The sequence below is a fragment of the Odontesthes bonariensis genome, chromosome 14 (assembly GCF_027942865.1).
Source record: "Odontesthes bonariensis isolate fOdoBon6 chromosome 14, fOdoBon6.hap1, whole genome shotgun sequence".
Lineage (NCBI taxonomy): Eukaryota > Metazoa > Chordata > Actinopteri > Atheriniformes > Atherinopsidae > Odontesthes > Odontesthes bonariensis.
This window is the reverse complement of record NC_134519.1, coordinates 12,287,945-12,313,162: the sequence shown is the minus strand read 5'-3', so window position 1 is coordinate 12,313,162 and position 25,218 is coordinate 12,287,945. Positions and strand designations below refer to the sequence as shown.

The 25,218-nt window shown below is 41.7% G+C and overlaps 2 protein-coding genes across 2 annotated transcripts; both read right to left on the bottom strand.

The window, feature by feature from the left end:
* Positions 1-1,017: 1,017 nt before the first annotated feature.
* On the bottom strand, positions 1,018-10,214 carry rab31 (RAB31, member RAS oncogene family). Its single transcript, XM_075482911.1, has 7 exons — positions 9,987-10,214; positions 8,988-9,067; positions 7,921-8,002; positions 5,294-5,365; positions 4,871-4,977; positions 4,564-4,673; positions 1,018-2,950 (listed from the first exon to the last, which is right to left on the bottom strand). The coding sequence occupies exons 1-7, from the start codon at positions 10,020-10,022 to the stop codon at positions 2,853-2,855; spliced, it is 585 nt and encodes a 194-aa protein (XP_075339026.1). The 5' UTR covers positions 10,023-10,214; the 3' UTR covers positions 1,018-2,852.
* A 2,323-nt stretch (positions 10,215-12,537) lies between these two features.
* On the bottom strand, positions 12,538-22,278 carry ralbp1 (ralA binding protein 1). Its single transcript, XM_075482909.1, has 10 exons — positions 22,185-22,278; positions 20,650-20,952; positions 17,400-17,837; positions 16,961-17,310; positions 16,391-16,552; positions 15,771-15,902; positions 15,399-15,509; positions 15,153-15,274; positions 14,951-15,071; positions 12,538-14,144 (listed from the first exon to the last, which is right to left on the bottom strand). The coding sequence occupies exons 2-10, from the start codon at positions 20,897-20,899 to the stop codon at positions 13,839-13,841; spliced, it is 1,992 nt and encodes a 663-aa protein (XP_075339024.1). The 5' UTR covers positions 20,900-20,952; positions 22,185-22,278; the 3' UTR covers positions 12,538-13,838.
* Positions 22,279-25,218: the final 2,940 nt, after the last annotated feature.

Here is a 25,218-nt window from a genome sequence, read left to right as displayed (position 1 = left end):
TTTCAAAAATTTGTTTTACATCGTTTGCTCAGGATCTTTTTCTTTAACTCACATGCGCTTATTTTATTTATATTTTGCACATGAAATCAATCTGTCTCCTGTCATATTATTGATAAAATAAGTTCCAATTCGAGATCTTTTCCCAAACTTATGAGAATATAAGACATTATATAGAGATGGCTCCTATGAGTTTGTGAGGACATGACTGTACCTAATACTACCTTGAACATATTTGTAATGAATTAATTCACGTATAAGCCTTTCCTCCAAAACTTTGATGGAATTCAAAAACAAACACTTTGACAATTTTAATCAATTTTCTTTGCATTCAATACAATTAACTGATACATGAGATACTACATCAATGCGGGTCCAAATCTAACTTACCATCAGATTGAGCATTCTTCATTGAGTTCATTGAGAAAAATGGTTTCTATTCATTTGATTACTGTGAAACGTTCAGCGGCATCTGTTTAAATGTAAATTATTGTTATTTTTCATGGGAGTGTGTGCAATTTCGACCTAATCCACCGGGAAAATGAGCAATTACAGAGGCTTGGCAATGATAAGAAGATAATTAAGAGCACTTGGGTCCAAACGTGAAAAATCCATAAGGCACGTATTTGTAGTCGGGATACCGGATATGTCGCAGGATCTCAGGTAGCTGATACATAGATTTTACACGCAGGGCTGGGAGGGTAAGGCGAGCAGTCATGGTATGACCCTAAAGAGTGCAGAGAAGCTTTCTGAGAAAAACAACCAAAATAAACAACCTTGTTAAATGTACCTCTGAAATGCTGTTCAACTGTAACATAAGCATCTAAATGAAGAGGACAGACCAAGGTGTAATTATCTGTACTGTACTTTGCATTGACTACAGTCGAATTTAGAATAAATGAGCGCCAACGCGTGAGAAATTAAGACCGGCTGGGCTGTAATCCTTTAGGTGAGGTCTTTGATGAACTCAAAACATGCATTTCATCCTCAGAGCGCAAAGAAAACTCTGCACAGCAGCAGTATGAGTACTACTTTATTACAATGATTACTATACAGGAGTGAATCTGCTCTACGGAGAATACAGGGAAGCATGACTTGTGCATACAAAATGAGGTTGGCTGGAAATAATTGGCACTTTCAAGGTTAAATGTTTCCTGTACAGTTAGACGGGGGCTAACCTGCTATTAATGCATTATTCTAGCCATATCACACCGCTTCTTTTTTTCTTTTAGAACAACAGAACAAAGGCACCAGTGGGGTGATGGACATGACACTTGGTGGGAAACTCATCTCACGTGGGGGTTCGCATCGTACCAAACTCCACTGAAACAAACAAAATCTGCATTTTTTTTTTTTTTTTTTTTTAAATCAACTTTTAACAGTCAACTCTCACCTTAGCCCTTATCCAGCTTTCATCTTCCATTTCACGGTAACACTTGTGTGAAAATTAAGCCAAAGATTGTAGCCACAAGTTGGGCATTTGCTCAGATCAAGGTCTGATGAGTGTTGGAATCCAAGGATTTAAAGGTCACGCTTCATCTCTCATAAAAAGCTATGAACTGGATGTTCTTCTGGTGAGCGAGGCCATGGAAACCTGCAGATTTTTGACTGAAGTTTGGTGCCATCCCTCCCCACACACATACAGAGACCAGCATATACAGGCACACATGTTGCATTACAAACTATAAAAGAGATTTCCCTATAAAATAACACGTTGGTAAAAAAAAAAAAAAGGGACAAAAACCAAAGATATATATATTTTTCTTTCCAATCTTTTATCAAATACTGACAGGATGAGGATTTTTAGTAACCTTAAATCCATATATGCAAACGTGCTGTTATAAATGTTCTCAAGTGGTCAATCCTGAGAGCACTACTGTAAAAAACAACAAACATAATCTCATTTTCAACACGTGCGCTGACGACTAACCTCATCAGAAGTTTGTTTTAATCACACGTTTCTCAAGCCAAACACCTCACTTAGAGTTTAGTTAGCGTACACAATACAGCCTTTTATTTTAGAACATGACATGCTTCGACTGAGTAACATGCAGTTCTTGTGTCTTATTGACATTAGAAACGTCACCCTCTTTCTGTTAAAAATACAAGCAAAAGCTGATGTTTGGCAGTTGGTTTTTTTTTTACAGCCCATTCCCTGTAGTCAAATCTCAAACAATGCATGTCAGCATGTAGAGAACATCTTTAACAAATCGCTATGTAAACAATGGCAGTGTTGGTCACAGTGTTTTAGCTGGGTGTGTTATACCGTAATGATGAATCCGAGCGGTTCGCTCTACAGCGTTACAGTTAAACCCTTGGACGGGAAAACAAAATGTGCATGAAACACAGGATGAGGACGAATGTGAAGCCGCTGCGTTCGAGCTGAATGCTCCAATAACATGGGTGTGATGCATGCTTGTACACAAAAGCTCCGTACGTAGATGAGTGTAAAGTTGGTTAATGGCCACTTGAGAGCCAGGGTGCAATGAAAATCGGCACAAAAGGCAGCTGCACAAACCACAAAAAAACAGCTTTGTGAAGCACACCAGCTTAGGTAAATTGTAGTTCATTTGTGCTTAATATTGCAATTTAATGTAATTCAGTCAGAACGCCACTTGAGGGGGACAAACCGAACGCTCACGCTATCAGGGCAGGACCTGCTACACTTAAACGTGTTGAAACTGGTGTACTGACCTACAAACATAACACTGCTGGCAGGCTTTTCTATTTCTGTTGCTGACCTCGGTCTGTCCACCGGGTTGGGTCTCCGGGGGTAAGACGCTGTGTGCGTTGTGGACTGCGTGCTGTGCTGGCAGGGTCTTAGTGCTGCAGGAACACGTCGGGCCCTCCTGGTACTAGCAGCACCTCCTGGCAGATGGAGCGGGCTGTCGAGTGAGTTTAAAGGACTCGTTGCTGTCCACATCGGGGTTTTCCAGGGGTGGGATCTGTTTACCTGAAAGTTAAGAAACAGCAATCACCGACAGACACAAAACGTTTGAGCATTAAAGCTGAGATCAGTGTTTTCCAGACTGTTGTGCTCGTCACATTACAGTACAACCATTCCTCTTTTGCTTTCCTCTTTGATAACTCGGCTTTCTCGCAGCTATTCTGGTTTCAACCCTGTTGGCCGGCTGGGACCTCTCTGAGTCCTCCTGGCTGTCTTCGAGTTGTCTGCTTGGTCGCTGTGTAGCGAGACGGCCGAATTGCAGCACTGCTCAAAATATATACAGAAACTTTTCATTCACAATACAGGGCACTATAAACTCGCCATGCGATGCACCAAAAGTAGCGTAAGGAGGGTGCACGCTACGTCAGCAGAAGTAGGCCACGATGCGCTGCAGCTGACAGCCAACGACGTCTGCTCCCTGTGGTTACTCTTGGTGGGACTATTTTTTTTTTTTAAAACTGTCTGCCCTTTCAAAACAGCTTGTGCAGAAGGTTTTCCGTGATTCTGAGAAACAAACCATCTTCAAGTTGGGTTAGCGGTTTCCTCCCGTGAGCACTAACACGCACGTTAGCTTAACTCTGTGAAGGCTGAACGGTGCGAGTGTGATAGGGTGTTAACTCTGTAACAGGCCTCTGAACAGGACAAAATGTGTACAGCTGACACACTGAGGAATGGTTAAGGTTAGCGTTATCCTACCAACCAAGCACTGAGTCACTGGCACAGCCATTTTCTCTTTAGGCCTCTTCAGACTAGGGCTGTAGCGATACACTAATCTCCCGATGCGATACTGTACACGATATTCAGCCAACGATACGATTCGAGACACTTACATAATTTTCTGGGGCAAACAAAAGGGACAGTGTGATTTGACATGAATCGTCGCTGATTTGACTGGTGGACCGACCTTTGAACTGGAAGGACAACACAGCCAGATAAACGGAAACAAACGAACATGTCACAAACGTGAGAGCTGTGCACTTTATACAACATTTTTATGAATTAATTTATCACCGTTTTGTATCATGTGACCCCCTGGCATTGTATTGTATTACTTTAATGTTCTGCGTTTTCACTAATTGTAACGTCTGACTTTTCAATAAAGTTTGCTTTAAAAAAATAAATAAATAAAATAAAAATAAAAAAATAGATACTCGCGGCTGAAAAATCGATACTTTATCGGGAAACGAAATATCGATATATATCGCAGTATCGATAAAATTGCTCAGCCCTACTTCAGACATTGGATACCCAACTGTTGGATTCAGTGACATCTAGCAGCAAAGTTTCAGACTGTAACCCACAGAACAACCCTCGCTTCACCCTCGACATAAAAGCTTGTATTAGTATTAATGAGATTATGGTGGTCACTTGAAACTTTAGAAACATGAAAACCCTCGTTGCATTTTAACGAGGCAAAATGTGGACCTGCGGATATAAACAGACCATTCTAAGGAAATTAAATCTCTACTCTTATCAAAATCTAGTTATAAATATCATAGAGCATTTCTCCAAATAGGTCCCACTAAATGTTTCACAGTGTAGCTTTAAAAGGAGAGGAGTCCGTGTCTGAAAGAGGCTTTAGTCAGAATATACCGACACATTTCACAGATGAAACCTACTGATTTTCTGAAAAAGCTCCTCCACATTGACAGCATTTCTGGCGCTGGTCTCGATGAAAATAGCTGCGATTGATTCAGCAAACTCCTTCGCTTCCTTCATAGGAACTTCCCTGTGAAAGACAGCGACTTGTTTGGAAAGTTTTCATCTCGGACTTTCTTTAATTCTGTTTCTAATAGGACTGATGTGAACAAACGCTGAGGATGATACACAAGGAGTAAGATGTTTTTCTTATACTTTCACGCATCTCTGCTAAAGAAAGACTATCAAAGCTTAGCCCAAAAGCCAAAGAAAAGAAAATGAGCCCACCTGATGTCTCCTAAATCGTTCTTGTTCCCTGCTATGGCTACAACTATGTCGTCTGGGCCGTGTTCCTTCAACTCCTTCACCCACTTCTTCAGCGTCTGGAAAGAGTCCTGGATAACAGCAGCACACCGTGGTCAACACTGGGATTGGTTTCTTTACGAGGATATGCCACGCATATCTTTAAACTGGTGTCATGCAGTCAGTGCATTAGTGCTTCCTTTTTTTTAAGTTTCCATAAGCCAACCAGGAAAGAATGACATTTATAGGTCAGTGAAGCACAGCATCCCAAAGTGAAGGAAAAGCAACTCAATTTCACATCAGACTCACAGTGTCAAACCAGCTTCTTCATTTAGATTCATTCAGGGAAGCAGCTTGTCACCACCAAATATTCCCAGCTGGTTTGGAAAAGGTAGGAGTTACACTCACCAGTTTAGTTATGTCGTAGACGATGACAGCAGCAGCCGATCCTCTGTAGTACATAGGAGCTAATGAGTGAAACTGAAAAAGGACAACACATATGAACTTAAAAAAAAACAATCAACGACAACCTGAAAGAGCGCACTTAAATCTGACAGATGCAGCGTGCTGTATGACGAGTACACCCATGGAAAAACCTACTCTCTGCCTAGTTTCAACACTCATGAGGTTTGGATAATGGATAATGGATCAGTGAACACATCAGCCTAATAACAAGCATCGAGACACATCTGGCTTGAGAGCATTTATATTTAGAAAGTGGCCTCAATGCAGCAACAAAAGAAATGCTGTGGGCCTGTATCAAAATCTAAAAATATGTATTAGCTGGTGTTTTACCATCATTACTGTTCAAAACCTGTGCCTTCGGCAGGTCTTTGCTTCTGTCGACACCCTGCTACATTCACAGCATCTATATATATATCTATATATATCTATATCTCTCTCTCTATATATATATATATATATATATATATATATATATATATACACACACACATATCCCCACCTAAAGCTGCATCTGAGCAAGGGTTTAAAGAGTTTTTAATGTTGTCTGCATGCGTCATGAAATGTGCTAAGTAAGTGAAACTGTCCCTGCTTCGGTCAGCAGAAACACGCATCACATTTTCTCCGTGTTAACGGCACCACGTGCAACACCAACAAGGGATATCCTCAACGAAACTTTGCTCCACGGTGCCACTAATGGTCAGCAACGCCACAGCGTCTCTTTTGTTTGTCTGCCGCCACCAGACATCATAAAACAACATACTTGCTTATTACATTACAAGTTCCCGAAAAGGCAAGACTCCGCAAAGTCTGTTCAGATTAGCGCGGGGCAAAGAGGTGTGAATGCGCCGCGTTGTTCGCAGATTCCCACATGGAGGACAGATCTTAAAGAGAGTCTGATGTCATCAGACATCCGAACCAACAGGTCTCAACTTATTGTTTTTCACACACGAGCACTGGTTTTTCCATGCAGTAAGCAAGTTTGGCAAGCTTTAGCTACACCACCCACCCCAATCAAATGAATCACTGCGATGTCTCATGGCCCCTCTCCTTCCTTCTTTTTTTTTTTTCCCAATAGACACATTTACAATAAATGCCTTTAAAGTTTCACTTATTGTTGCAGATAACATTTCCAAAAGGCCTGTAGGAGCAGACGGCTCCAGAGGACATGAATACGGATACCGGCTGATAAAACTGCTTCACTTGACACCTCCCAGTCAAGCTTGTTTGGTCCAGAAGGAGAGGAATTTATTCTGCTTAACACCGATGCGGTTCAAGATTTTTCTCAGAGAGAACACACATCCCCATCAGACCTGCAGCTTTGCTTTACTGAGGATCTATGGCAGGGATACCCACATCTGGTCCTCGAGGGCCCGCTGTCCTGCAGGTCTAAGATGTTTCCTGATTCAGATGGATCTCTTCAAAAAGATTGTTAAGTTCTGCACAAGCTGCTAATGATGCACTGATCTGAATCAGGTGTGTTGAAGCAGGGAAACATCTAAAACCTGCAGGACAGCGGCCCCTCGAGGACCCATGGTATGCAAGGAGTCACATTTAAGGATTTATGTTTTATTCAAAAATATAAAGTGAACTGCAAATACGCGGCTCCTCTAGCCTGGTGTCGCCTTTAAAACTGCTTGAAATGAAAGTTGCTGAACTTGCTGGATGAATTCAGAGCATTTTTTTTTTAAAAAGATGCTGATGACCTGTCATTTTTATCTTTTGATTTTATGATTTAGGCCTGATCCTTAGCCCCACCCCTTTGTTTTGCATAAGTAAGGCGCTCCTTTTCTTTCAGGGAATCAAGAAGTAGTGATTATTAAACTGAAACTTTGAGAGCCTCCTGGACAGCTAGATGACACAACTCGTTGATCCTTAAGGAGCACTTTACGTCTGCAACACAGAAGGGTAGGACTAGGACCGAGGGGAGGAACTGGGATTGGCCATAATCATGCATTTAGATGCACACTGAATTCTGTGTAGACCCAGTGTTAATTCTGATGCATTTGCATGTTTGTACGTGTTGTAACCAAACTGCTGCTGCTACGCTGTCTGGGCCAGGACGCCCAAGGAAGAGAGCTCTCTGATCTCAACAAGTTTTTCCAGGTTAAGTCAGAGTAATCATGAAAAAAAGATATTAATAAAAATATTGTGTATAAAATATATTAGGCCCTTTTTTTAAGTAAACTATAGCAAGTAATTTAATTTCCAGGAAGAATACTTCAAGTATATTAGGGAATGAGCCTAACGACTGACCTCTAATCTGTGGTCTTATTTGTAATTATGTGAAAATGTTACCCCCTCATAAATTAAACATATCACTCAATGGGGGAAAGCTAGCAAACATGCCATCAATATGCAAGTTGTTGATTCTTTTGAAGTGTCTCCTAAACCAGATTTGCATAAAACATTCATCAGGATACGTGCTCAAAATTGCCAATGAATTCATTAAAAATGAATACATCTCATAACCTTTGAGCCCTGTGTGAGTCACTCTGTGACACAAGTGTACCTCTGATGATAAGTGTAATGGAAAATTGACTTTTAGTTAACATTTCTGAATGGCTACTCACCCGTTCCTGTCCGGCTGTATCCCAGATAAGAAACTTGTGCAGTTCATTACCACATGGCACCGTCTTGGTCAGGAATGATGCTCTGTGGATGATGGAGTGCATTTCACAACAGTGCCTCTAAAATTCTTAAAAAAGATCTGTCCAAGTCAGGAGGAAATGAATAAGACTGAAAATGAGGGTGGTTACATCATAAAAAGAGGAAAAACAGAGCGATGACGGTGGGTTTAGTTGTTCAGAAAGATCCACGAGTTTTGACTTTTGTCATCTAATCTGTGTCGGTTGGTCACCTGCTGTGTCTTATAAACTGAAGTTAAACTGAATGTTTCAACTTACAGACCGAGTGCTACGGGCCTTGTTTGTGTTAACACTTATTAAGTGTGTAGCTGTGCACCGAATGACTGTAAAAACAACAAAAAAAGAAGATGACAACACCTAGTATTAAACTTTAAACAACTTCTAATATCAGCTTGTAGCATTACTTTATGTAGTTTGGGGCTAAATAATCCTCGGAAGCGAAGGAATGACAACTTCTCCTGTCATCAGTAGAAGTAGACTAACTTGTGCTTTTTTTGATTCTTAAATAATCTACATCAGCAGACGTCTGAGGACACTAAGCCAATTAATCAGTTAGATGGGAAGTTTTCATTTTAGAGAGAAACAAGCTTTCAATCTTTTGGAACTGAACTAATAACAAGCCTTCAATTGGCTTTAACTGAGGTACAAAAGACAACTGAAACCAGGGCTAAATGAATTAACGGTCGTACTATTGATGAGTTCTGCCGTAATCGGTTCTATTTATAGTGGCGAATGTAGCACAGAGCTCGATATCAACAGTTTTTTACAAACCAAAAGTATAGAAATGCTCCTTGGTGCGCCTGTGTGTTTCTGCGCAGTGCTCCCTTGAGTCATCAAATTTTTGCAGGGTAAAGACCCACATTTTTCTTATGCCAGTAATGGGGCTCCAGATGTCCTTTTTTTTTTTTAAATATCATTTTATTTTGGTACTATGACCAACACCGCCAAGCAGGAGCTGGATGGATTCGTTTCCTTCTGTTGCTGGTACTCACCCTATGGTCGGGCTTATGTTGTGATCAAAATGGTCTTGAACAAATCGGCAAACAATGCTGGATTTACCAACTCCAGTGTCCTGCAAACAGGAGGACAAACATCAGTCACAGCACATGAAAACAGAGTAACTATGAACCCAACTGATTCTGCAACTGTGTGGTCACAAGCTCATCCCATCAGTTTATTTAATTAAGCCCAACCATTCTGCAACTAATGCTTGATTTGACAACAAAAAAAACTAGTTAACTGAGTTGTCCCATGTACTTAGTGTTCAGTCCCTTTTTATCATCCCAAATAAAGAACTGCCTTCGTAGTTCCATATTAAATATGAATATCTACAATAAAGGCTTGTCATAAACATACTAATGTGTAACTGGGGCAGTGTATGACTTTGTTGACTCAAAATGAGTCTTGATGAGCATGTCAGGGGCCTGTGGCGGAGTGCACAGGCCTGGTAAACGCCATGAAGCTCTGAAAAGTACCCAGTTTGACTTTACTTATTTTATAAAGTACACTTTTACGGTCAGAACGATGCAATTCCGGTCTAAAAGTCTATAAAAAGACACGGTTGCGTTTTGCTAACACAGCAAGAAATCTAACGGCTCGCAATGTAGCGGTTGGTCAGATGCTGACGTCATGGGTGATAAACTGTTGGAGTCGTTAAATATTAAAGAGGAAACGCAAAGTAAAAACACTATTGTGCCGGTTAAAAACTAAAAAAAAATCTGTCGATATAAGGAAACAAATGTGAAAGGACCACTGAGTCCGCCGGACTATGCGCTGTTGTGGTTTTCAGACGACAAGCTATCCATCATAGCCCAAGTTTTCTGACGTAGGAGGACAAAAACAGCTTTAAAAATATCAAAACTTGACTGAACATCGACATCAACGTTTAGTTACTGAGGTGGTGTTAACGTCAACATGTTGTCGGTTAGTTCCAGTCGCAGCCGACTGAAGGAATTTTCCTCAAAAAAGGATCAAAAACATCTGTCACTTACCCCTAAAAGGCAAACTTTGAGCTCCCTTATAGCCATGGCAAGTTCTGGAAGTTTCTAAATCATCATTTGTGCGTGTTAGCTCAGTGTCTTTGTCTCATCATGCTTGACACTGCTTAATTTTTTCTTTTTTTTTTCCTTTTGTCGGTTAAAGTAGAAACCCAGCCCCTGAGACAGACAGAATGACCATCTACTTTCAGATGCTGGCAGCCCTTGTAGCCTAAAAACAGAGCTTCCGGGGGAAGCTTTCAAAATAAAAGCTTCGTAGTTTATTTCGGCCTGTTAGCCAGGTCTGTGTTTCTAAGAGGATGATTTCAAATGTATTCCAGCATTGTTAAGGAGAAAAAAAAAAGAGTAGAAATTACAACTAACAACAGTGCATTCACCTCTTCTTAATTAGAATTTGAATGCATAATATGGAAAAACATCACCTTGTTGATGAATTCTTATGATCAGCCAGCTCAGCTGTTCTGGGGCATTAGTGACCTGACTGTGACCCAGTGACGGCAGATGTGGCAGGATGAGAACAGTCATCCACCAGTGGAAAGGTTGGTGATTCAAATTCAAAGCAAAATAATAGAGGTGGGTGACAAAATGACAGGAAGACTAAAATCAGCTCACAAACATTTAGAACGTTAGAAAGTGTAGCAGAGAGGGGTGAGGTGGATTTCATCAGAGATCGGCATAAGTGGATTGGGGTGTTGTTTTTCTAGCTGATGATGTCACAAATAGCGTCATCAGGTAACAGGGGGGAACCTTCTCAGTAGGCAACATGGACGGGAACTCACAGCCAACAGCTCAACAGCCGAGGTGCAGATGTATACCTTCTCAATGACACATGCCCGGGATCTCCAACTCCTTTACTTGTACCGCTCTGTCTGCAGTCTCTGTCCACCCGTAGAGCATGTATATTTTATACTGGGCAATCAGTAAATGCTCTTTGAAAGTCAGACCATCAATAACTGAGCAAAAAAAAGGTTGGTGCAAGTGCCTTTATCTCAATGAACAAAGTCCAACAATGAGTTGGGGTGCCTGTTGCTACAAGACTGGCTGCTGGCTGTTGACAGTTGAGCTGCATGAGCCAAAAACAATCAGGTTCTAACCTGTTTCTTCATTTAAATAACAAATTGGATAGGGGTTCATTATGAAAGCAAAGCAGTTTTAAGCACTTTTCTGGGTTTGAAAACAACACATTAAAATTCATGCATTTTCAAGGATTTCTATTACCTGCAAGAACCCTGCTGTTATTACTCAGTATGCGAGTATGAATGGGTGAACGTGGCTCGTACTTAAGAGCTTTGGGGGTCAGCACGGCCAGAAAAAAGCCTCATGCAAATGTAGTCCATTTGACATCTAGTGGTTTCCAGATTTTGGGCGTGTGGATCTGGGCCAGTTTGGGCTGAGAACTGGTACTTTTGGACCATCTATGGACTGTGTATGATGTACAGTATTTTGAAATAAAGCTGACCCGGTTAAGTTTAATCACCCAGAGCAAGGGGAGTGTTGTCTGGCTGACCCGCACCATTCATACCTCATTTGGGCCATATTATTTCAAATGACCTGCCAGATTTGGCATTTCCAGCAAGAAGTATTAAAAGGAAATGTTACTTGTGCCATGACACTATTGAGATAATACTATTGTAGACCAGCGTATATATGAACAGAAAGCTTAAAGTGACAAATAACTGTATATTAAATTCAGCTTAGATTAATATTTCATGCAACTGCAGAAGAAACTATTGGACAAAAGTCTTATTCAACTGAAATTTTTTCTCCTCATTGGAAGACAGGTGACAAATACAGTTAATATTCAGGTAAAGCTTGGATAGTTACACTCACTGGCCACTTTATTAAGTTACACCTTGCTAGTAAATAGTTGGATAGTTGGCCATTGTATTCAAGGTAAACACAAGAAACTTGTGCTTAAGGGAAAAAAAATGGACCAGACTCTGAATAATTCCCTATTCTCCCTATATAGATCAGTGAGCAATGCTGACCATCATGTCATTGGGGTCATCAGGTGGGAACCTCCTTAATTGTAATACAGTTAAACTCATTGTCATGTTCAAGAAACCAGTTTGAGATGATATGAGCTTTGTGACATGGTGCATTATCTTTCTGGGTCCACATCTATATATATTCGTTAACGTGTTGAATTTGACATATTCATAGAATAAATTAATCGTGCCCAAAAAACTAATTTCGCGTTAAAATTCAGTTAACTTGTGTTAATTTTGAGAGCCCAGTTACTCGTGCTTTAATTTTGAAAGAAACTTGTCCCATATCCGGTTGTTTTCCTGCGGTTTTTTTTGTCCAACTTTACAAGACTATTTTCCAAGAGAAACTAGTTCAAGCAGCGACAAAACAAGCTGGGTGGCTCCACCGTGTCTTCATTACCGAGGGCTCGACTCCCGAGTCCAAAGCCAGCATCCTGAAAACGGATGCGGGTTTTATTTAGTCTGGGAGCGAGTCATGGAAAATGCTAAACATGGAATAAACCATCAGTCAGAGCAAAAAAAGGTAAATCTTCAAGCTGCTGAACGAAGAGACCGACTCAGATCAACACTTTATTCTTCACAGCATTAGTCTGTCTGCGACAATCTGCTACAAAAGCTCTGAACAATATGAAAATAACCTCACGAGAAGCTCCATCTGGCATGTGTCCGTTTCAGTCACAGGGTGAATAATCATGAGTCCAGATGAGATCGCCACGATTTGCCCGTGACCAAAGCAGGAGCAGTCACACTAGCATCGTCTATGTAGGTCATTAACGATAAGAAAAGAAAAAAAAGCGAACATATGACAAAAGAGAAGTGCTGACAATACAGTTTGTTTGCAATTTTACAAGAATATACAGAAAGTTAAGTAAGTCAGGCCATGCCTACGCTTCAAATAGCGATGAACAATGCAAGTACTTTGCAACAGTTATGGATCTACTGTGAAATGATTGACTTTCTTGCTTTCATTTTTCAGCTGATGCCATGGATGACGTCACAATAATTTCCAAAGAACACGATCAAATACACAGTAAAAACTAAATCAGGCCGCTGCATATCCGCACACAGATCTGTTAAATCCACATTAAACTGAGCAAAAGGTCATTTTCCCACTTTCCCTCGTTTTGTACAGGAGACGCAGAGGTAACAGAAAAGGTCGACTGGAGTGGCTTCTGTCCAGAGTTAGCAGGGATGACTTCGGCTGCGAAGCGCGACACCACTGTGCGTTTGTGCATCGGCTGTTCAGAGACAGGGAAGCGCCTACAATAGATTTACTCATATATTACTAAAGAGCTGCAATTTAAATCAATTCATTTCTTCAACTGTCATCGGTATTCGTCAGAATACAACTTAAATATATAACACACAGACAGACCGATCAGAAATTCTTCAAAAAGCTTCTGTATTACTGGTTCTCTGGGAGTTGTCTCTTTAATTATGGCACAGTGGTCTCTTTGCATTAAGGTAAGGGTTAAACTTAGCGACAGGGACTTTAATTACACCTGCTTTTGTGATCATTTCTTGACTCACTTACCAGTAAAAATAAACTTTGAGCGATCCATCTTACACCCTGCCCCCCATTCCCCTTCAGGAATCCCTACATTTCCTCTTTCTCCTCCTTCACACAGGCTTGGCACAGCAGATTTGAAATTATGGTCCCTGTGAGTCCTACACAGTTGTAGCCAGTCATCTGCTACAGCTGCTACTCTGTTTCTAGAATTTGTGTTGGGTTTTTTTTTGTGGGGAAATGAAAAACAAAGCCAGGACACCACAGACTACATGACAGATTATTTTTCTTTAAGGCCACCACTTGGTGGACGCGGTCACTAATGTGCGACTCTACAGGATCACTGAGATCTCACATGTTGGTGTCTCTCCTGTCTTTGCTCGGCGAGGGCTTTGAGGGATCCTTTGCTGCCTTTCCATTGGTGGAGGCAGGCGTTTCGGCAGAGGCTGGGGCAGCCGCGGCAGTGACGGAGCGCTTGGTTTGCTCCTCGCTGCGGGGCTCGGGGCTGGGCTGCGTGGGAGGAGCCTGCTCGGCGGGCGGCTGGACGGTCAGTTCCTGCTGTTGTTTGTGGCTCTGCAGGAGGCGAAGCTGCACTCTGAGCTCCAAGATGGCTTCCTGCTCTTCGTGGATGGCCTGGTTCAGGTGTGTGTTTTTGTTCTGCAGAGAAACAAAATGCAGCCAATGTATTAATGTCTTTTTTTTTTAGCACTGCATCCAACAGTATTCATACAGATTATAAAACTAAGCCAAAATGCAGAAGCAGTCTGTAAAAGACTAAGCACACCCCATGAATAAATAGCTGAACCAACCATCTTTAGCCACAATAATTTGATGTTATGGAGGAATTTTGGCTCGCTTTTCTTTACAACATTGCTTCAGTTCGCTTTAGGTTTGCGGGCCTCTAGAGTACTTTGGTATACGGAGGAGTTCATGGCGGATTTAAAGTGCCCAAACATGAGTTCACGATCAAATATTTCCACTGTCCAAAGGACACTGTTCCAGGAGTTTGTTCAGATGCAACTTTAGAAACCTAAGCTGTGCTGCCATGTTCTTTTTTTAGAGAGAAGAAGCTTTCTCCTGCAACCCTTCCAAACATGCCGTACTTGTTCAGTCTTCTTCTAATTGTACGGTCATGAACTTTAACATTTAACTGAGGCCTGTAGAGTCTGAGCTGTTTGATGACTGCACACAGATGTTAGGGTTAACTAAGGGGTAACCTGATCAAATGTACCCGATTAACAGCAACCAGCTGTTAATTAACCTCTTAATTCCTACTGAAGCAGTGAGGGTGGACTTCTGCATTGATAAGTACCTGAAGATGTCTTTCCTCTCTTTTTTTTTTTTATGCGATACATTGAACGTTAGAATTGAAAGAGGTCGTGCTTTCTGCTTTGTTCGAGCGTGCACGATGAAACAGCACCGGTGACATCAAGCGGCACAAACAATGATAAATGTTTTCTCACTTCCAGTTCCTCGTTTTGTTTCTGCAGATCTTCCAGTATCATCTGAAGCTCCTCCTCATCCTCGCTCTCACTTTCACTGTCTGACGAATATTCCTCCGTTTCACTGCGACCTTGCTGCCGACTGATGAGGAACACAACGACGGGTTACAGTGGGGACCCTGCAGTCCACGATGACAAAGACCGCTGTGCGTCACGTTCTCACCTCTGTATGTCGGCAATCTCCGCCCGCAGCCTCTCGATTTCCTCCTTCTCAGTAGCAATCTGCCTCCGCAGCACCTGTTCAAGAGAGATCAGCTCCTCCTGCTCCGTCAGGATCTCATTTTCCTGATCATCCAGACGAAGGGAGGACAGCAAGTTTATAAAATGAGACGGACAGCATTTGTAAATGAAGGTTTGGCTGCTACATTGTTGGTCTAAGTATGTCAAAGTCTTTGTATTAATTACTCACTTGTGCCAAAAGTAGGTTGATTACTTCCTCCTCATTCTCAGTCATTTCCTCTTTTGACACATCTTCCTTTGACAGGCTGGCTATCTCCTGAGCTATCTTACTCTCACAAGCCTGAAGCACAACAGAGGACAGTTAAACAGATAAAGGATACATCCAACCGAGGCCACTTCTCCGTGTGTACCTTAAAAAGAGACTAACTGGCTCATTCACTCAGGTCCATTTTGGTTACATCACAGCACATAAGAAGCCATGTGATCAGCTAAAATTACTCGTGTTAAAAACTAACATATTTGTGACTCCTGAGCTCTTAAAAGGGTTCTTATTGAAGCCATCTTGATAAGAGATGAGTAAACATTCAGAGTGACAGCTCACCTGGCGTTTCGCCTCCCGCAGCTTGCGTTTAAGAGCAGTCAGGATCCTCTGAACCTCCCAGAGTCGCTCCTCTTTGGACAAGTCCTTCACACCTGCCTGCAGGTCCCGGTGCAGGCAGTTCAGCAGGAACTCCTGTACAAACAAACAAACAAACAAAAAAAACTTTATATCACCACTTCAAATGTACCTGATGATGAGGTTTAGGTAACTGCAGGAGCCAAACAATGAAAAATGCAAAGTGGCTGCATAGAGTGGCAAATTAAAGCTGATAATCGATTAAAATTTAAAAAAGCAGGTAGAGAAGCATGAGCGGTACTTTTAAACAAACATTTGGCTTGTTTAACTTCTTAGAGTCGTTTTATTTCTCCGTGTCAGTTTGACGCAGAGCCTCCGTAAGCGATCTTCTTTATGCTTATGAAGAAGTACAGAACTGCAGTGGAACACTTAAAAGCGGTAATAATTAATCATCTCTTCATGCAAGAATATTTTAAAACATGTGACATTTATTTGCTGCAGCTGATTCGTTCGTAGAGCAGAGAAAAACATTAACTCCTCACGTTGACTAAGCTGAAAACAGCAAATGTTTGTCATCATGTTGTTTGCAGCCAGGCAGAACCCACCTGTCGTCGGATCTCCTCTTTGATGCTCTCCTGCGTTTCGGGCAGAGCCGGCATCGTCGCCATGTTGGACCAGCGGAGCGGCCGCACCACCGGCTTGAGGACGACGTCTCCAAACAGCTCCTTCACATGGGTGAAGAAGATGTAGAGAACACGATTCCCAATCTGAAAGAAAGACGAACTGATCAGCAGAGGAAAATGAGCACAGAGCAGACGACCCGAATCCACCCTTCAGCTGCACATGTGCACTCGTTTCTCTGAAACAGAAATTCATGCATATTTACTTGGCCTCGTTACGCTGAGCCGAGATTCCATCTATTAACTCAACGGCGTGTTTTTTATTCTTTAACAGTGTTGTGGCTACTGGCGTAAGTGGAGCAGCCACAGAGACGTCTCCTCTGAGGATAAATCAGTTTCACTAACAGGGTTCCAGAGATGAGAGGGTTTGGTTTAGCCCTAAAACTGAAGACCCACATTTCTATTTATAATTTAGTTTGCCTTCTGTTGCTGAGCTAGACTTCTCTCCAACATTTGATCATGTTTTTCTCCTAGCTGCCCCCCCCCCCCTCTGACCTGTATGGTGGGGTTGAGGACAATCGAGATATTCTGTATGTTCATCTTGGTGTCTGCCTCCCTGGCGATGACGTGGTCCATGTGTGTGACGAGCCAGGACAGAAGAAGTCGGCTCTCCGGTGGCACTTCGACGAGCAGCCTCTGGAACTCCGTCATCTTCTCGGCCTCCACCTGCCGACCGCAGGCGTCCTCGAACCGCTGGGCCATGTCTCGACCGAGCAGGTTCTCAGGCAGCTCGCGGAGGTACTGCTTCAGCAGGCTGGCAACTGTGTGAGGGTCGTACTCCTCCAGGCAGGGACACTCCTCGCGGTCATATGCCGCTTTTAGTTCGTCCACCTTGGACTTCATACCTGACAGCAAGAGAAATCAACGTGAGTAATCAGGAAAAAAAAAAAAACACACCTCATAAGATGGAGTATAATTAACAAAAGTCTGATACCTGAAACCCGGTAGATGCCCTCACACTTCATGCCATAACTTTCAATGTAGTCCACGCATTCTCTGAAGACGGCTGGCAGCTGGAGGCCGTCATACAGGGCTGTCCTCTTGACAGCTTCAGCCAAGGGAGCTCCAAAGATGGGCCTGAAAGTGGGGGTCTCCACCGGGACCGGCTCTGCCTCTGTGGTGGGCTTTTTCTTCTTCTTCTTTTCCTTCCACTGTTTGACCACATCTGCAGCCGTCAGGTCCTTTGACTTCTTGTCTTTGGCCTTGTCCTCTTTGGGACCCTTCTCCTTCTCCTTCACCTTAAAGTCCTTCTCTTTCTTCTTGGAGAAGCTTGGTTTCTTGAACACGTGGATTCCCTTGGAGCGCTTCATCTTGGAAGGGCTCTCGGCTTCATCCGCTGAGCTGTCCTCCTGGAAGGCGGCGTATCCCTCCGCTGCGAAAGAACGAGTGAAAAGAGGCAGAAAGGGAGGGTTAAATCTGATGGGAGGAACACTCCTGTGCTCTTATCTTCCTACTACGACAGAACTATGATAGCAGTGAAACAGAAACAGGAAGAGAGATGCGCGTGAGAGAGATGATAGCAGCAGAGAATGGGGACTTGGAAAAGAGGTCAGCCACCAATTTAGCATAACTCCCACAGCACCTTACACCTCTCCTCTACAGCCACGGTTTAAGTCGTTTTCCTCCGAGCAAAAAAGATCGTCTCAAAAATAGTTAGTGTCCTCTTCTCGATTTTAGTGTCCGCTAATTATATCTGCTGTGGGTTTCCCTCAGAATAAAGCCTGTGTGCCAGACTGCTATCGGAGACACACCTTTATCGGGCTCTGTGGGCGTGCCCTGAAACTGTCCATCTCTTCCTCTCTCCCACCATACACTACTGTGGGAGCTAAACACAGACATGGAAAAAAATAATAAATCAGGATACAAAGTGGACAGCGGTGAAAAACAGCCCCCCTCCTCCTCCTCCTGCACTACAGGCAGCAACAGGATGGAAAGGTGGGAATCTTTCTCTTAACTGACAGCTAGTTTCCTCAGTCGTCGGTTCTCTGAACTGCTGCTTACTGGTCTGAACCAGATGACCTGTGTCCAGCCCTTAAAACTACGAAAACACCATCTAATAATGGAATTTATTTCCCATTAGCTGCCAGTTTCTCAATAAACGGCCATTTGCACATGAGCTATATACTGACCAAGTCAACAATGTGAATGCTAAATTGCAAAATCCTAGAACGTTTATAACAGTGAGAAATAAAGCACAGAGGAGCGTTTAGTGGTGACCTACATGTGCCCCATAGTGGGAATCTTCCAGTGAACTGTGGTCATTCTCAAAATCAGAAGTCACATTAATATCTTCCCACGAGGACATGGTTTTGTTAAATGTGAAAACTTTTCAGTCCATAAAAAGGTGGAAATAAATAATTTTCCATTTATCTCCATTTCTTTGTTTCCCAACCTATTGAGGCTTTATCTAACATCCAGGAAATAGACGGATGTATCTGAACTAGCTAGCCACTGAGTGTCACTACAGTCCGCCTTGCTAAACACCATTAAAACAAGTTAAAAGAGGGTTTAAAAGATGTTAAATCCAAATTTATTTTCTCTCCTCAAAGAGCTGCACCTCTCACACGCATGCATATATCGCTGTTACCAACTGTGCGTTATATGGTGTATTAAACTGTATTTTGGACTGTTAAGAGGTGAAAACGTTAATCATCTGAGCAACAAATCACATTTTCTGTGGCGATCCACTTCCCGACAGGTAGAAGAAACTCTTCTGCAGTCACTTAACCATCAGAGTTAATCAAAATTAGGAGCAGTTCAATTCAATTTGACGCGTTCAGTCCTTTTTAACAAATTGTAGCGTTCACTTTGGGATTCTCCTGGTACTGTTGATCAGCACTTTGTAGTTCGGATGTTTGATCGTTATTCATCTTTTTTCTTTCTATTCACGTGTGGATATTTTATGCCGCTTCTTGCCGTCCTCCTGTTGCTATAACACGGTAATTTCCCTGCTGAAGGACTAAATAGATATCATCTTATTCTAATATTATAGCTCAAGTCAAGACCTCTGGTATCAGAATGTATCTGTAAATATCTAAATTCACGTGTCAGAATCAGACTGAAACCCAAACCAAAGGTGATCAGTGCATCTCCAACTAAAATGCCTTTTTCCTGCTCATTTAATGGCACTATCACGTGATAAGCCTGATAATATTTCAATGATACACATACACAACAGGAAGAAAGATTTACTGGAACATAAATATTGGAGTAATAAACTGAAAAGGTTCTGTTCCTTCTTTCTAGACTCTGGCTACAAAAACTGAACCGTGCACAATTTGATGGTTCTGTAGAGGTTTTTGCTCACTCTTATGACTTCTTTAAGGCTAGTCGTGCATTTTAAAGATACGTTTTACCTTCAATAGCAACTGTTTTTCTACAAATAAGCACTGCCTCCAAGTTTTTGGGCATTTTGTTCAGTTAAAACCTAAATGTACTATCATCAGCGCTGTGGTGTTTTATTTTGGTCATTTTAAATAATAATAATCAGGTTAATATGAATAAATAATCATTTCCTTCAGTGTCTGTCCGGCAATGGTTGTTATTGTTGTTCTTTTTCTCATAACGCTTCTGTCAACATCATCATTGATTGGTTTTCAAGTCATGCTAAAGACCCTTTAAATCTGACTTGTGCATCCAGTATAAAAAGAAAAAAGATCAATTTTTTTTTCAGACAAGAGTTACAAAAGTCAATCTGGATCTACTCTGGATCAGCTGAAACACTCAGTTTATTTAAGTCCAGGTTGAAGACACACCTATTTTCAGCTGCATTTAAATAAAGCTCCAAATCTGAAGCTTGAGTTTCAAAACTTAATCACATTTTTACAACTGATTTTATCTATTGTTCTTATTTCTTTCTTCTTTGTTTAAAACTTAAATCATGCTTTTTATTTCTACTGTTTTAATGTATCTGTAAAGCACTTTGAATCGCCTTGTTGTTGAATTGTGCTCCACAAATAAACTTGCCTTGCCTACTAAAGCATGGATTTAGGTTGGTGGTCTCAACGTGGCTTTATGCTACAAAGTGACACACTTGAACAGCAAAATCTTTTTAGTGCACACTGCATCATCGCAGAACCTTTGATTAAACTCCAGCCTCTCCCGTCCTACGTTTCCCGTGCGTCTCTTTACTCTCGACTGTACAATAAGCACAAAAATGGTAGTGAGTCAAAGCCGTTTCTTACTCCTTTTCTCCTTTTTCTTGAACTTGTTCTTCTTCTTGCCGTGCTCTTTGTCGTCGTCTGAGACGTAGACGTCAGGGGGCTCGTGGTGATGTCCATCGTGAGGCGGCGATGGCTCGCCAGTGCGATACAACCCGGGGAACTTGGTGGGGCTGATCTCCTCGGAGCTGGGGGTGCGGGCCACGCCCCCTGCATGCTCCGCCCTGCGCTGCTCTGCAGGGCTGCTGCTGGGGGGCAGGAAGCACTCGGTCATGGCTTCTCCGGCCTTATCGCTCCTCTGACTGGCACATCATCTCTCCATCACACCTGCAGTGGACAGAAGTGTTAAATGCTGACACAAAGTAATCTAGATCCCCAAATCTTGTGTTAGTCCTGTGAGGGATCCACTCAAAATCAGACAACTTTGCCTGTGCAGTTTAATACAAGAAGATACTTATGGAATTCATCATATTTATACCGAGGCTGAGGTGGACACATCGTCAGATGTCACAAAATGGTTTACTCTTAATCTAGACTAAGATTAACAATGACTAATAATGCAAGTAGCAGTATAAAAGTATATTTCTCCCCCTTCTGTACCTCAGTGATTGAATGACGACTGCTTGAAAAGTTCAACTGCAACAGTGATTTCCTCCCACCAGATGGGGCTTCTGCCATTCAAACAATCACACACCCTTCTTCTAACAGGTCTCATCTGACAGCCACTTGGCAAAAACAAAACCACAGTCCTCTTCATGAACCCCAGAAACAGTCATGTCTGATACTGTTGTGGTGACTTCAGATGGGTAGATATTTGTTGGGCTGGATGTTCAGGCAGTCACGTGAAAACAACAGCTGTTTGCGTTGTTGACGTGAAATGAAGCACAAAACGGAACCTGAGCTGTTGTACGCGTTTTGTGAAGTAGATTAAGCAGATGTGGTTTTAAGAATAAACACTGTTCACTATAAACTCTGTCCCACTGACAATTGGCTCAACTTCTCATGTCTGCAAACTGATGGGTTTTAGCCATCTAAAGTCAGTTCCTCCTTAAAAATATAGCCTAATATCGCGAAGAAACACATTGTAACCGTTTCAAACTAAAAGCATTTTGTTGACCAACACTGTTTTAACTGAAGTCTGAAGATTAAAAAACCCTCTGACTGCCAGCCTCACATCTTAATCTTCCTTCGCTTGGGTAACTTGACAATTTCCCGTTTCCACAAGAAACCTAAGTCAACACAACAAGACGAATATCCTCACATTGCAGTTAAAATACTTAGGTCGGTGCCTACACCTGTGAATTCAAGCGTATTTATATTAAAAGTGCCATAAAGTGGAGCTTTCGTCTGAATGGAGGGGCCCATATGCTAACGTTAGTGCAGCTAGCTGCCAACCTGCTAAGCTAGCAGAGAGGCCAGCCTGTCCGTCACGATAAAAGCCGCTGACTCGTCCACACAAAGCCAACCTGACATATATCACAAGCCACCAAAGCCAAACTCTATTTACAAATGCAGTATGGTCACTGAATGAGCAAAATGTAAAAGGTAAGAAACTTTACCAAGTACTATCCTCTTCGGTCAATCTCACACTGAAGCTTCCGGTTGCCTGCATACTAAATAAAACCAACTGCGCCTGCGTCAGTACAGAAGCGCATGGTGGGAAATGTAGTTAAGACGACGAATCCTGCTTCATTGGGCACGTCTAAAAATCTATGGTCTGATGTGATAACATTGCAATAAAACCAATTTTAAAGAAGCATTTACATTTTCTGGATGTCTTTACAGTTAAAACGGTTCCTTTTTTTTTTTTTTTTACAAACTGATTAAAATGCATAAGAGAGTTAAGCTATACGGAACAATTTTTACCATGAAATACTAAAGCATTTGTGCAAAATGTGGTTTGGAGTTGTCTTGCAGAAATAAGCAAGGTTTACCCTGAAAGAGATATAATTTGTTGCTCCAAACTTGAGTACAACACTCAGCAACACTGGTGACTGTACAGATGTGAAAGTTTCTTACATTCTGTGAACAGATGCACCCCCTTATCAACACAGATGCTGGTGTCGACCTGTCGGCTAATAGCAAGCCAGATGATCTTCCCCCTTTTCAGCCTGAAGGTAACAATGTTGACTCATCATATGGTGGGACAGTTCTCCACTTCATCCAGAACGGACAGCAGCATTTCTGGATCTTGTTTTAATTTCTTTTTCTATTTGCATGGTAGTTTAAATCTACATTTGTGGATGCAACGAAAGACTGAAACTGATTTTCAGAAGTGCTCGTGAGCCCATGTAGTGTTTCCACGACAAAAATATGTTGTTAATGCCTGACAACGTAAAAATCCTGAAAATTAAACGTTTGTTTTTTTCGACATGTCCACGCATATAGATTTCTCCAGATTGTCTGAATCTTTAAGGCTCAGTTCAAACTACAAGATTTAACACAGATTTTCCCGTTTTGGAAAAGTGTTGGAGGTCACAGACAATTGGCTGAGATCTGAGGCAAATCTGCAATCACTGTTCGCTATTTATTAACTTTTTAAAGACATGATTTTAGAGGCTCACAGAGACATCCCAGCCTCCAACTGAATATCTAGGGTTAGGGGTTAGGGGCCTTTTCACAAATCAGCTCTGTATCACTTTGTACTTGCATACATCAACAGATTTCCTATTTTTTTTTAAGCAGTTTTACAACACCAGAATATTCAGCTGTTAAATAAAATAGTTTTGTGTCATATCAGTGATTTATCTTTTGCAGGATAAATGAACATTCTCCAAGAGTGGCGATTTCATCATTTTTGCCAGGGGTTGTGTGTATGATACATGATTAAATCCTTAAAATATGCCCTTTTATCACAAGCTGACACAATTTATAGAGGTTTTAATGAAATATCTGAGAAGCATCGGTCAAAATAACACAAAGACAGTAAAAACAACTCCTATGTCCTCCCTTAATTTACAGCACTATTCAAGCGGATCGTTTCAGAGAGTAGAGTGAACTTCTGGACTCCACTCGGGCCCCTCCCGGTTCTGCCTCTTTTGAGATCTGTAGGACTTAATAAACCTTAGAGTTTACAGTTATTATGGTATTTGAGAGCATACAGTAAATGGCCAGAGAGTTCAGATCACACATCAAACTCAAACAAAAATATGCAACTGGTAATTTTACTCACAAATACCTACTTTTACCTCGTCTGCAGTTGGACCATGAACACCTGAAGGGCTACCTATCCCTCTTTTAGGAGTCATGGGCAGAAGGTCCCATATTGTTAAAACACAAACCGCAGAACACGACAGCCTCTGGCCGGTTAAGCTAACACTATCAGCTATCGCTTGTATTGACAATATTTCAGGAGGTGCACTTAATGACAAAGAAATCAGAATTTATAACCCTGACTGGTAGAAAAAAATGTTAAAAATGCCAATAAGAAGTCAGATTTCCTTGTCGGGATATATATAAAACATTAAACAAAGTACTGGTCGAGCATTATTAGCTGATATATTTAGTTGATATATTAAGTTTCAGCTTCCTGCGTCCGAGGCACAGTGAATGCAGCATCATCTGGAGTTAAAAGTTAGGTGTAGTTAAAGGAACGTCTCACTGAGACACAGTTTTTAAGTTAGTAGTGACCTCATAGACTCAAAAATAAGTTCTCAAGCAAACAAAAAGTGACTTTTCATTAATATGCCCCCTTTAAATAGTTGATCTATTTCCACATTATTTTCTTTCCTTCCTTCAAACTCAACCTCTCCGAGATGCTCTATTTATACCGAGTCATGTTACTGACCGGTTGCTATTTAACTCACTTACTTTTGAAATGTTCCACTGGATGTTTTTGTAGATTTTTAAGTTAAAACTCTTGATATTTTCTTTTTATACCATTCTAAATTTAATCAAGATTAAATCAATTGCAGACATTTAATTCTGCTTTTATTTACATTTTTCATGGGATCGCAACTTTATTTTGGAAACTAATTTGTGGAATTCTCTTTCAGCCAACAACAAACATGAACTGAAAACATAGAAGCCTCATAAAAGCAGAGCCGCTATAACCTCTGTATAGTCTTTGTCGGTTTCTTGGCCAAGAATGGTCTGGATTTAATGCAGAATGTTTAGGCTGTGGTACCATTTTCATCTCCGCCACAACTTCACCGACACTTAATCTCCCGCATGGGAGAAAGCTGTCAAATAGCATTTTGACTTGCAGCTATAATCTAAATTTGGTGAAACCGCTTGCTATTCTGAGTCACGTGTCATTTCCCAAACGCTGTGGTTGGACTCGGAGAACTGGTGGTCGTCCCGACATATGAAACAAATTAGTCCTCTGATGATCTTTGTTGGCACCGTCTGTTCCAAACCACAGCTGCAGTGGCGAAATGAGGTCGGGACTCAATGTCACAAAAAAAGACAAACAAGGTCTCATTGTGCGTCTGCTCGATGAGTCTGTGCAAACTGCTGTTGCATGCCAATTGGGAACATAATCAGTGATAGGGCACCCTGCTGCTTTTTGAAAATGGACTGGCATTACAAAGAGCATTTGTGTGCGGCGGTGAGAGACTGGCATCAGTGAATGTTTTCCCCTTGGCTTGCATG

Bases quoted from the DNA above. Each gene is read 5' to 3' on its own strand.
- rab31 (XM_075482911.1), bottom strand. From the start codon at position 10,022: ATGGCTATAAGGGAGCTCAAAGTTTGCCTTTTAGGG. The intron at 9,068-9,986 runs GTAAGTGACAGA...TCCTGTTTGCAG, and splicing joins TCAAAGTTTGCCTTTTAGGG to GACACTGGAGTTGGTAAATC. The intron at 4,674-4,870 runs GTGGGCTCATTT...TGTCTTTCACAG, and splicing joins AACGATTTAGGAGACATCAG to GGAAGTTCCTATGAAGGAAG.
- ralbp1 (XM_075482909.1), bottom strand. From the start codon at position 20,899: ATGACCGAGTGCTTCCTGCCCCCCAGCAGCAGCCCTGCAGAGCAGCGC. The intron at 15,903-16,390 runs GTGGGTTCTGCC...TTGTTTGTACAG, and splicing joins AAGAGGAGATCCGACGACAG to GAGTTCCTGCTGAACTGCCT. The intron at 15,510-15,770 runs GTGAGCTGTCAC...GTTGTGCTTCAG, and splicing joins TGCGGGAGGCGAAACGCCAG to GCTTGTGAGAGTAAGATAGC.